Below are 12,409 nucleotides of genomic sequence, written 5' to 3'. Positions count from 1 at the left end.
AAATAAAGACACTTTATTTACAGGTAATATAAAATAAACCACAAGACAAACTACTGTGCAGAGGGAGGAAGAGCCCCCACAATAACCATTCTCCCTATCCCAGATTTATATAAAAAATAAAAAAGGGCCTAGAACAGGGGATGGACTGGGCTAGAAGCACCTTTGCTGATCAAGATTGAGGCCTAAAGTCCTCAACCACCCTGTTCCAGGGCAGAGTAGACCCCGGCTTACTTCCCTCTGAGCCCTGGGGCTCGCAAGGAGGGGACAATGCTTCAAGGGCTGTTAGTGGTCAGTGCAAAGGCTCTCTGGCTAAGGCCCATGATGACTTATGACTGAAAGGTTGCGGCAAGTAAATAGGTAAGTGACTTTGGGGTGGACACGGGATGAACATTATTGCAGTGCTCCAGCCAACTTCCTCTGGCCCCGGATGCAAGTCTACACTGGGTTCCAGGGAGCAGCTGTGTCAGGGCAGGAGTGTGGGGGTCTTCAAAGCGATGATGTTGTTGAATCCACCACCTCACGACCGTTGCAAACAGTGGGGACAAATTGGGAGCCAGACCCTAGGAAAAGGAAGCTGGAGGTTGGGGCTCACCCTGAGGCCCCTCCCCCCCATGGAGAACAGGCAGCAGGGTAACCAGATTATGGAGGAAAGCATCACACCTCCCCTCCTAACCCTCTCCTGTCATGTCACCTAGGGGGTACCCCATCCCCAGAAAAAAAAATCTCAGCAACCTGAGCCCCATGCCTAAGGAGCTATGGGGGGGAGAGGGGGTAAAGGTGGAGAGGGGATCTCTGGACACTAACCTTGGCCAAGGCTGGAGCTGGCCCTGGCAGCAGCACTGCCAAAGCGGCTGGTGGGTGCCCGGTGGCTAACCACATTCTTCTGAGGCTGGAAGAGGATGATGTGCAGCTTGGGTGCAAAGAGGCAGCCGAGTACCACAGAGCCACTGAGGCTGACTGATATGCACATGGTGGTGGTCTGGACCTGCAGTGGGTGAGTGGGCAAGCAGGCACAGATGAGTCTGCCCCAAAGGCCTGGGTCTGACCCCAGGACTTCCTGCTTGGGTTGTGGGGGAAAGTTAGGAGAGACCATACTATCCAATGCTAGTCTGTGATCCATGTGCCAAGTGCTAATGGATTTCTGGGAAGTTTGGGCACAGCCCTAGGGGCAGCCCCAGTGGACGATTTTCCCAGGGAGAAAAGAATTCCAGGTGAGAGAGAGTGGACATGCAGGGGTGAATATATGCACAAGAGTGTGTGCATGGGGGGGGGGGGTACAATATGGTATGTGTGAATGAAGATGTGTGTATATCTATGTGGGTATATGTATGTGGTAAGTGTGTACAGGTATATGTTTGAGTATAAGTGTGTGGGTGAGAATGTGTGATGAATGAGTATGGATGTGTGTGTAGGCAGGGAAATTGTGTGTGCCAGGTGTGCCAGGGAGTATGCGCACGTGTGTACATATGGTGATAGGATACATGTATATGTGTGTATCGGCATGTGTGCAGGTATGCGTGTGTTCATGTACAAATGTGTGTGTGAGCATGCATGTGTGGGTACTGTGTGCATCTCATGTGAGTCTTTGCCGCCTATGATGGGCATGCAAATGCAAACCATATGCAAATGCAGGCTAAGTCAAAGCAGATTCCCTCCCCAACCCTGGTCTCCACCACTCAAGCAGGTGGCCCCACAGGTGCAAGCAAAGCAGCCAAGCCCAGCAGTCCCTGGCCCCTGGCATTGTGCCACCACACCTGTCTCTTGAGGAAAGGGCCTTTGCCAGAGCTTTCACCTCAGTTTTCCTGCAGTTCAGACCCTACTCTGTGACCTCAGGCTGAGTGACCTTGGGCAAGAGATTAAACCTCCCTGAGTCTTTGTTTCTTCATCTGTAACATGGGAGAGCCATGGAGCTTACTCTAGAGTCGTAAGGATTAACCAAGATGATCCCCTTATCATTCAGAGCTCAGCTCATCTGTCACCTCTTCAGAAAGGCCTACCCTGACCACCCTAGCTGAAGTAGCCACTGCCTCTTGGAGCTGGGGAGACCCACTCAGACACTCAGTACCAGCAAGAATGAAATGTGGTTGGAAGTCACCAACTGGAGTATATTTTCACTTGCTTTACCCTTTCTCAACTCTACACCTTGGACCTCTTCCCTCTACCCTCTTTGCTTTACCTTTCCTGCCTTACCAGGCTTCATCTCTCAACCCCTTCTGCAGCCTGCCCCTGTGGAGCAGGGCAGATGACTTTTGCATCCTAAAATCACTTCTTGGTTTACTAATTCAAGTTCCCCACCTCCCTGGCCATTTCCCTAGGCCCCACTCTGCCCTCCTACCTTCCCCTAAGGTCCACATGAGCAGTGGGTCCCTGAGTGATCATTTAACCTCTTAGAGCCTCTGAGCTATCAGTAAATTAATTAAGACACCAGGAAACAGAGAGTCCAGTGTCCCACCCCTTTCCCCCTCTGTGGTAAGTAGCTTACCCGGTAGTCACTGGAGGTGACATAGAAGATGGGCAAGAATGCCAGCCAGATGATGCAGGTGGTGTACATGGTGAAGCCAATGAACTTGGCCTCATTGAAGTTCTCAGGGCACTTGCGAGTCTTAAAGGCATAGAGCGTGCAGAGCGCAATGAGGAGCACATTGTAAGCCAGTGAGCCCAGCATGCTTGCATCACGGTGGTTGCAGCGCAATGTTACCACTTCTCGCCGTTCAGGAGCTGTCTCCTTACCCGTCCCTGGTGCCTCCACCACCAGCCAGGCAGCCACAATGAGCAGCTGGCCTGAGATGAGTGCCAGGCAGATGGCCACCTGTGAGGCGGGACTGATGAAGCGTGGCCTCTGGGCACCTTCCCGGGCTCCACCAAAGATACGTGCAATGCGGTTGGTCTTGGTGAGCAGTGCTGAGTAGCAGACAGAGAAGGCAGTGCCCAAACCGAGGCGCCGTAAGGTGCAAACTGCCGTGGATGGTTTGGCAATGAAGATGAAGGTCATGCAGTAGCAGAGGAAGACACCACCCAGCAGGATGTAGCAGAGCTCCCGACCTGAGGCCTTGACCACGGGTGTGGCATTATGCCTCACAAAGACACCCAGCACAAAGAGGGTGGCCAGGGCACCCAGGCAGGCAATGGTGACAGGTCCTATGGCCCAGGCATCACCCCAGTGAATGTACTCTTGAGGAAGCTCGTAGCAGCCAGTCAGGCTGGCATTTGGCCAGTAGCCCAGGCCACAGTCAGCACAGGTGAACTCATCCAGCCGGTACTCATAGGGCTGGCATGGGATACAGAGCCAGCAGCAGACCTCGCCTGGTTGCATGCTCTTCACCTCATTCTGGAGGCAGGGCTCACTGCAGCGAGAGGCAGGCAGGGGGCCAGCTGAGGGTGAGGCCCATGGAATGAGGCTGGTGTCCAGGGTCAGGCCCTCTGCCCAATAGCCCACCTTCTGGTAACGATAGCGCCCACTGCCTGCCCGCAGATAGGTAAAGATGTTGTAGCGTCCAATACCATCACCGAATCGGTCAAAGCGGACCTCATTATGGGTGTCTGCTGGGCGGAAGGGGGCTGGGATGGAGGAAGGAAGGGAGAAAACATTGGATTGGTGGGTCATGTGACCTCAGCCCCCACCCTTACATGGAACCCAAACCTCAGAGAAAAGGCCATCTTTAGCCCTTTCCAACCTCACCCTACCCCAACACTATCTTGACCATAGCCATTATTCTAAATAAGAGATTACAACAAATCTTACTCCTAAACTCCAACATTAACCCTCAACCCTATATCCAAATGTAACCCCAGCCTTAAAGCCCAGGTATCTTCACAAACCATTAATATGCCCACATTCATCCCCAACCATGACTTCCCAAACTCAACCTTCGGCCTAGAATCCAACACTTTCCAACCCAGGCCCTAAATCCCAACTTTATCACAATGCTCACCACAGTCCTCTCCCTAGACTTAACATAGAGACCCCAAGGATACACCTACTTTCAAGTCCAATCCTAGTACCAGTAATCCTATTCAACAACAATTCCAGTTTCAGTCCCCACCAGTCCTAACACTCATCATAACACACTGAGCAGCAACCTCAGTGGTCACCTGTAATATGCTCAGCAGCTCTAAAATCACTTCTACTCTCCATCCTCATTCTCCCTGACCCGTGAACCTCACATCTCCCAGCCAGTCTCAGGTGCCAGGACTGTAGCCACTCCTGGCCCCAGGGGGAAATCAGGATTTATGAAAGCAGATGACGTGCTTAAGGGCCTATGAGTAAATGGTGCAGCCTAGATTCAAACCCAGGTCCCTCTAAGCCTCTACTCTTTCTACTCAGCCTTGAAGTTCTCAATATCCAACTCTAGCTCTACCATAAATTCCACTCAAGCCCAGAAGGCTGAATTTAGCCTTGTCTTACTTTTCATCTTAACACTGGGCCAGTGCTTCTAAGAATTGCCAGCTCCAGCACCCTTTCCCACTATTCTCACAGTGATTCTTTCTAAAGCATATGGATGATTCTGAAGCACTAATTTTTCTTAAAACTGGTGTTTATTAAAATAACTTTTGATTTCAATAGACTTTGACCACCTTGAATAGAAAATTAAGATCAGGAATAGAAATTTTCCCGCAGCTAAGTGCAATGGCACACCTGTAGTCTCAGCTACTCAGGAGGCTAAGGCAGGAGGAACGTTTGAGCCCAGGTCTTTGAGGTTGTGATGCACTATGATCGCACCTGTGGGTAGCCATCACAGTCATTGCACTACAGCCTTGGAAATATAGTGAGGCCCTGTCTCTAAATAAAAATAAATAAACAAATAAAGGCATTCTCCCTATATAAAAAGTGTCATCCTGATGCCCATTCTCAACCCACCCTGATTCTGACTCTCACTGTTGCCTGAGAATGGGCTTGATGTCCTATGGTCTCCAGCCTCAGCAGGATAGGGAAAGAGATAGAGGGAAAGGCCCAAACTGTAGTCACACACCCATGAAGTAGCAGGACCAGGCCAGAGGTCTACTCTCTGGAAGGGTCTCAGAAAGTGGAACCTCAGTCCTGGCAGATGGAGTCCTCTCTGCCTAGTCATCCTTGGCCTAGTTCTGACACTAGCCCCCAGTGAGTCATTTACTTTCACTATGCTGTGTTTCCTTAGCCTAGTAGTGGAACCTGAAGGCCTGCTTCCCCTCATCATCCAAGAGCCTGCAGACTGATGAACACTGGCCAGAACCATTACCATCAAATTTGACGTTGAGCACAAAGTCCTTGTAGAGGCGGCGTCCATTGACTGGCCGCATCGCATCACAGAGGCGAGTGGTGTTGGGGCAAAGTGCACTGTGCATGTTGTGCAGCGCATGGGCCATGGCATACACAGCATTGACCACAAACATGATCTTGGACTCCTGCTCAAATGGCACAGCCCGCAGAGAGTGGGCTGCACAGTCTCGCTGCCGGAAGCTGCAATGGAACCTCTGTTCCCAGAACTCACGAAACCAAGGGTTCCGGGTGTTGTTCCAGGGGTCCAGGCTCTGGAAGTAGGAGGCAAAGTCTCCAATGGGGTAGGACGCCAGCTCAATGGTGATGGCACCCTCAGCAGCCCCCTCACTGCCTGCCACTACACTCTCTAGGGCCCCCCAGCCATCACTGGCCACCCAGGTAAAGCTGGCATTGAGGCGCTGGGTAGCAGCAAGCAGCTCACGGGCATCCTCAGAACGGGTGAATAGGACAGCCACACGGGCACTTGGCTTCTGCAGCAGGGCTCGCACAACACCCTCAAAGGCTGCTCGGTTCATTGCACGACCCAATTTTTCTGAGGTGGCCACACAGATGTTGCGGGCACGGGCCTCTAGCTCAAAGGCCTCAATGCCCGTCTCACCATAGTCACCCTCAGATGCCACAGTGGATACATAGGTCCAGTTGAAGAAGCGGAGAATTTCAGCCATGGCCTTGGCTTGGAAGAAGTCAGGGGGCACTGTGCGGGCAAAGTAGTCATAGCGGGACTTGTCACTTAGCTTAGCACTGGTGGAGGCATAGCTGATCTGTGGGATCTGAAATAGCCGCAGGAGGTTCGCCACCTGGAGGAGAAGGCAAAGATCAGAGACCAGGTCAAACACTAGAGACAGATGACTCTCATAGCTAACAGACTTTTATGTCAATTATCTTCAAGGTCAAAGAAAGGCTGGCGTCCTGACTAGATGAATCTTTCCCCTGGTTTTCTATCCCTTTCCAAAAGATGAGCGATGATCCAGGGCCCAGCACCATGATCCTGAGTCACATCTGATCCTCTCTGCTGTCCCTCTTTAGATACATGAAAGGAGAGCCAAAAGAAGGCCTGGGGTAGAAAGAGGGTAGCACTTTGCTTTACTAGGGGCAAAGGGAGGCACTAGATGGCATCTGGATGCTCAGGGTTCTTCAGCTCTCTACTTGTTTGGGGACAGGTAACCCTTCCCAGAGTCAGTCCTGATAGGAAGATAAAGAAGTAAAAGTTTCCCCCAGGCAGAAAGACCCAGATCTGAGGGTCCTATGGCCCTAGTGTCCCAAAGCTTGCTCTTCAATAGGTGCTCAAGCCTGAAATAAATAAGGCTCCCTGCTCTACCACTGACTCCCTGGAACCCCATCTTCCACCTTCAAGTTCCTGGGGCCTGCCCATAGGCATGAGGCCTAATCAAGGACCTGGTAGATGGTGCATAGGTGAAAGAAGGGTCTACAGGAGAGGCCCAAGTCCTGTATTGCACCTGGACACAAGCTCTGACTCTGACCAACTAGGGCACAATGCCCACTCCTACCCTTTCTACCTTTGTGTCCCTGGAGTTGTCAAATCTCTCTGAGCCTTGTTTCATATTTCTGCTTTACAAGGCTGCTGAGCAGATAAAAATGGTAATACATGGGAAGCCACAGTGCCTGGCATACGGAAGAGGGTAAGAATTTGGGCAAGAGAGAGAGCAAGGAATGAGGTGGAATCATTATCAGGCAGGCATGGTCTAAGGATGAATGGCTGTGCCTTGTGTTAACCAGGACAAGGAATAAGCAGACTAATGCTGAGATATGGGCCCTGCTCCACGAGGCAGGCATTTCAGGATGGCAAGGAGGTAACTGGGCTTCTGGACACAAATCCATGGGGATCTGAAGAGAACAGTGGAGAGAAGGCATGCTGGCAAAGCACTCCAGAGCCCCTGAAGACATCAGCAGGTAGGGGTCTGCCCACCTACCTCTGCCCCCAGCCAGGGATACAGATGCGGATGCTGGCACAGCCACATCTGTCCAATCTGCTACCTAGCCACCTCTAGTAGCTGGGACTAGCTGAACAGGTAATCTACTCCCAGCAGTGGGGGGAATGGCCAGGCCTCCTACTCCAGGCCAGAAGCTGGTTCCATGGTTCAGATTCTTGTGTCTGCTTCAATTCTTCTGCACCAGAATTCCAGGTCACGGTCCTGACCCTATCCCTGATGGCAATGCCCTCAGCCATCCTCCCAAAGAAAGCTGAGGCCCCAGCCTAGGCTCCCTTATGTCCCCCAGCCTGGATCCTAGTCCTGGCCTCATCTTCCAGAAGCATATGCTGGGCACTTGGTAAGCCCAGGATCTGGGTGAGAAGTGGAACCCAGTCAGAGAGGAAGAGTATCACAGCAGAGGGACATACGTGGGGTTCCCCAGGGCCAGCACCCTCTGCTGAAGCTGAGCAACAGGGCACCCTCTGCTGGTCCCTTGTGGGATAGCAGGACGTGAAGGGGACACCTTCCCACCTCCTCAAATTCTGCACCCCCTGAAGACCCTTAGGGTACCCTCTCCCCTGCCCCTTTCTCTTCCTCCGGTTTCTCTTCCAGGACACCCTTAGCTTCTGTCTACCCCTCTCCAAACCAGGGAGAGATGATGTGACAAATCAGGGGTCCTTGACTGAGAGCTCTGATTTAATATCTCTCCTTTACTACTGCCTTGACTTGTGGTCTGCCTCTCTTTGAGCCTTGGTTTCCTCATCTGTAAAATGGGTTAATAATAAAAGCATCTAATATTGACCATGTTCTCATGACTTGTCAGGCATTTTAAAACATGCTTTTGTATGGATCACCTCATTAATTTCCACTAGAAATCTAAAAGCAGAAAAGAGGAAACTAATACAGAAAAGACAAATAATCTGCCCAGAGTCATGCAGTTAGTAAGTGGGGGAGCTGTGATTTAAATCCAGAGGTCTGACTCCAGAGGCCTGGCTATTTAAACCTCTCAGGGTTGTTTAAAATCAGGGGTGTGTGTGAAGGGGTTTCTTTTGTACAGTCTCTAAAAAGCAACCCCTATTATGTGACAAAGGCACTTTCTTGATCATCTGTAAAAAACTACTGGAAAGAAGCTGCTAGTTCCCCTTCCAATTCATGGCAGCCCAGAAGCCCCTGCAGAGTGGGAATTCTAGATTTCTACCTCTGGTTTCCCTTACCACCCCCACTTTGGGCAGCCTCCACATACCTGGATAGAGACATCACTGTAGGAGCCACCAATGACACCAGTGATAGCAGTGGGAGCATCACCGTGGGTGGCATAAGAACCATCAGGGCAGATGTGGCGAGAGCCATCAGCACCGCGGCTGAGTGAAGCACGCACAAAGTCCAGTGCCTGCTCCAGGGCGTGTGTGTCCTTGGAGCAGCTGTCGAGGATGTGCGCACCGAGGCGCACGCCAGGCAGCAGGTGCGGGTCACGGTTGATGCGGTCCAGTGCAAAAAGCATGGCCTCCAGGCGCTGGATGCCACGGTGCTCATTGACAGGACCACAATCCTCTGCTGGGCCACCCTTCTGATGCACTGGGAACAGCCCACCCAGCACCAGGTCCCCCTCCAGGGTCAGCACCTTCTTGGCCGGGCCCTCAGCCACAGCACCCCACAGCAGCAGCAGTGCCAGGAGCCCAAGCAGCGATCCCATGGCCCCAAAGGGGATGGATGGGTCCAGCAGACCTGGGTCTCCCAGGGATCAGGGTAGAAGCAGCAAAGGCAAAGAGAGGAGGAAACAGGGACCAGGAAAAGACAGACAGGAAGAGAGATGAGAAGGGACCCAGCTCCTGCAGAGAAATAGAGAGATGGACAAACAGACAGGGAGAAGTGGAACCTGAGAGCAGCTGCCCTTTCTAACTCTCCCTCCCCGTCCTCCGACACCCCTTTCCCAAGTACTCAGGAGCCAGATAGCAGGTGGTATCACTAACAAGGCTAAGAAGCTCCTAGGACACCCCTGGGCCTATCAGCCCTGCCCTGATCTGGGCTAGATATGGGTCTTGTGCCCCTACCAGATTCAGCAGTGGGGGAGGGAAGCAAGGAGTGAGAACACAGGAGAAGACAGGAGACCCTGTCAACACCCAGCCTTCTGAAACCAAAAGGTGTCCAAGACATGCACAAACCTCACAGAACCCTGAGGTCAATACCTTTGCAACAGAAGCCATAGCAGAGTTACAAACATAGAGGTCCAGTCTCCAGCACAAGCCTTGCATTTCTGGGGTGGGGAGAACACTGCTGTCTGAGGACCCACCAAGGAAGAAAGAGGTGAGAGTCTCTAAGAAACAGTCTTTACCTCCTGGGAAGATTGGAACCCAAGTGACACCAAGGGTCCTAGCTGCTGGTTCTTAAAAAGCCATTCCCAGATTGCCTGAGGCAGGAATAGGGACCCCAACCCCTGGGAGTGACATCAAGGTGGAGTGGCTGGCCCCAGGAAAGTTACCTAAGTAGCCACCACAGGCCCTAAGACAACTAGACAAGTAGATGTCAGCATACGTGTGTGTCGGCAGTGGGGGACAGAGTCTCGAAACAGTGCTAAGGGTGAGAGATTTGGACTCCCTCACTCTATGTAAAATGCTGTTTGAGACTTTGTGCCTCCGTTTTCTCTGCACTCCAAACCCAGCAGATAAAGTCACCATTTCCAGTCTTCCCCTCATCAGCTTCAGGGGTCCACCCATGCCCTGACCCTCAGTGACTCTTTCCCTCCCTCTTCCACTCTGCATTCTATCATTTGTATCCCAGCTGCCTTCTCAAACACCCACCCTGCACAGGCTCTTACAGTCATGCAGGCTTGGAAAGGCCAAGAGAGGGATACACATCTCTCCTCAGAACACAAAAGGAAACTGAGGCTGAAGAAGGGCAGCAACTAGTTGAAGTACCCCATGTACTGGCCACAGAGATTGGGGTTCTGCACTTTGCCTCCTCAGCTCCCCAGAGCTTATACCCCACTGGTACCAGGGCAGAGGGGCATATAGGTACATGGAAAGCAGCAGCTTCACCAGGCAAAGAGGAGAGAGAAACAGGAATAAAGACCAACACAGATGGGGACAGAACCCAGATGACCCAGATGGGGGCTGAGGCCAAAACTAGTCAAGACTGCAAACCTCCCACAGCAGAGGCCTGCAAAGAAGCTTAGACACAGGGAAAGGGACAGAACCTGGAGTCCGGCAGCTGGAGATGGGGGTGAGGGGGCCTGGGCCACAAAATCTGGGCAGGGAACAAGCGAGCTGGAAAGGCTGAGACAAAGACAGAGGCACAGACAAGAAAGAAGGACTGGAGAATGTTGGAGCAGGAAGAACGGGGCAGCGCGATGCAGGGCGTGCGTTCCCTAGGGAAGAAAGGCGGGATGCCTGGGGCTGTCTTTCCGCTTCCCAGAGAGCGCTGTCTGGACACCCCGGCTCAGGCTCCCCTGAACTCGAGGGCCAGCGGAGCCCCAGGACATGGGGTCAGGGCAGAAAAGGTTGGCAGTGGCCGCGGCACCACGGGCTCACCCTACCTGGCGCGCCCGGCTCTGGCGCGGAGAGAATCGGAGTGCAGCGAAGACGCCGGACTCCGACTCCGCTCGCTGGCTTGCTGGCTCTGAGCTCTCCGCCCGCCAGCTCGCCCAGCCGCTTTCAATCGCTGCCCGCTCCGCCCCCGGCCCGGTCCGCCCCCAGCCCCTCCTCCGGTCCTCCCCACTCCGGGTCCCCAGCTCCTAACTCGGCCTCCGCCTCACCTCCCGCCACCAGTCAGTCCTTGCACCCCACCCCCCACCCCGCTCCCGCTTTTCGCGGGACCGCCGGGCACAGAGCTATCCGCTTCGTGGTGCTGAATCCCTGGGCACTCTCCCTCTGCCCTGAAGCAGTGCCCTCGTGGCCTACCCCCTTCACCCCATAATCAAGACTATGGTCTCCAAGAGCAAATTAGGGGCGGGAGGTGAGCAAAGGTCATTGAGCCCCCAAGGTAAGCATAGTGCTATGGGATCCCATCTAAGAGAGCGGAAGAGCTGGCCCCTAGGGTCTCAGAGGATAGGTAAGGGGATAAGGGGAAGACAGGTGTAGACCATTCTCTCCACCCACCAACTTTAGCTTGGTCCACATGTCAGGCCTGAGGTGGGAGCCTGTGTTTTCAGCCACACATGATGGCTTGGTCCTGAGTCACCAGAAGGAAAAGATTGGGGGAAGACAGAGGTCAGATGAGGCCTACCCTTCCTTTTTGTAGATGACCTTTAAAGCTGCTACACCACCCTCACCACCCCACCACCCCTGCCCACTAATCCCCATTCCCATGTGCAAAGGGTGTTTACCACAAAGAGATATCAACCTGTGCGAGTGGAGGGCAGCAGTTGGGGAACCAGGGACTAGGGTCAACCCTGAGGGACCCATTGGGGCTGACAAGGGGATCCAGATGGGAGGGGGCTAAAGAAAGGCTCCTGGAACTGGCTGCTGTGTAGGAGGGAGTGAGCGCTGGAGCTCAAGCAAGGGGAGGACACATGCTTTGAGAAAATGCTCTTAACTCCTATCTCCCACAGCAGGGTGAGGAAGGATGCCCCTGGGTAGGGGATGGTGGATGAGCAGCTCTGCACTTTCTGACTGACCACCAGTGCCAGACTCTGCTGAAGGATTTGAGGCCTATACTATCTGCCCTCTCCAAATACATATACTAACAAGTGCTAAGAGGCACAGCATCCCATACCTGTTCCCCTGGTACTGACCCTTCTTCCACTGGTGTCAGTGGAAACAAGGTCAGCTAAACACAGGCTAATGAACATGCCAGGCCCAGGCCCCTTGGGCACATACCCCCGCCCCCCATGTGTGTGTGGCAGTTGAGGCGGCGGCATCAGAAAGGACAAGCTCTTCTGTGGACACAGAAACCCAGTGCCCCACTGCTTGGGAAAGAACATAGCTTTGAAATAAAACAGACACATCAAACCCAAACAAACACAAACTCTAATCACTATGGGAGAAAGGTGACAGCAGGATAAGGGTTCAAAGCTGTCAGACAAAGCTGGGGAGACAGACATGCTGTCTTCCAGCTGCAGCTCTGCCACCGGCTGCTCTCACCTTCTCTGGCTGGCTCAGAGCAACTGCTCCCTGGGGTAGGTGAGCGATGGACCCAGCCTGTGGAGCAGAGGGGTTGACAGTGGGAGGGTGCTGAAGTGAGAAGAGTCACACAGCCATACTAGCTAAGCAAATCAGCCTCACAA

The 12,409-nt window shown here is 53.1% G+C and overlaps 1 protein-coding gene across 2 annotated transcripts; it reads right to left on the bottom strand.

Moving 5' to 3' along the window:
• Positions 1-10,846, bottom strand: GRM2 (glutamate metabotropic receptor 2). 2 transcript variants are annotated; one of them, XM_003789354.3, is made up of 6 exons: positions 10,721-10,846; positions 8,432-9,017; positions 5,217-6,054; positions 2,483-3,558; positions 805-985; positions 1-560 (listed from the first exon to the last, which is right to left on the bottom strand). In XM_003789354.3, the coding sequence occupies exons 2-6, from the start codon at positions 8,879-8,881 to the stop codon at positions 487-489; spliced, it is 2,619 nt and encodes an 872-aa protein (XP_003789402.1). In that variant the 5' UTR covers positions 8,882-9,017; positions 10,721-10,846; the 3' UTR covers positions 1-486. The 2 variants fall into 2 exon arrangements, with proteins under 2 accessions (XP_003789402.1, XP_023368816.1); XM_023513048.1 differs by lacking the exon at positions 8,432-9,017 and having other exon boundaries at positions 5,217-5,508; positions 10,721-10,840.
• Between the last annotated feature and the right edge of the window lie 1,563 nt (positions 10,847-12,409).

This window comes from Otolemur garnettii, unplaced genomic scaffold (genome assembly GCF_000181295.1).
Source record: "Otolemur garnettii isolate 467f Iridium unplaced genomic scaffold, OtoGar3 scaffold00032, whole genome shotgun sequence".
In the NCBI taxonomy this organism is placed as follows: Eukaryota; Metazoa; Chordata; class Mammalia; order Primates; family Galagidae; genus Otolemur; species Otolemur garnettii.
The sequence above is the reverse complement of the archived record's forward strand: the minus strand, read 5'-3'. Positions and strand labels throughout refer to the sequence as shown.

Bases quoted from the DNA above. Each gene is read 5' to 3' on its own strand.
- GRM2 (XM_003789354.3), bottom strand. From the start codon at position 8,881: ATGGGATCGCTGCTTGGGCTCCTGGCACTGCTGCTGCTGTGGGGTGCT. The intron at 3,559-5,216 runs GTAATGGTTCTG...CCTCCATCCCAG, and splicing joins GCTCAACGTCAAATTTGATG to CCCCCTTCCGCCCAGCAGAC. The intron at 986-2,482 runs GTAAGCTACTTA...CACCCACTGCAG, and splicing joins TCACCTCCAGTGACTACCGG to GTCCAGACCACCACCATGTG.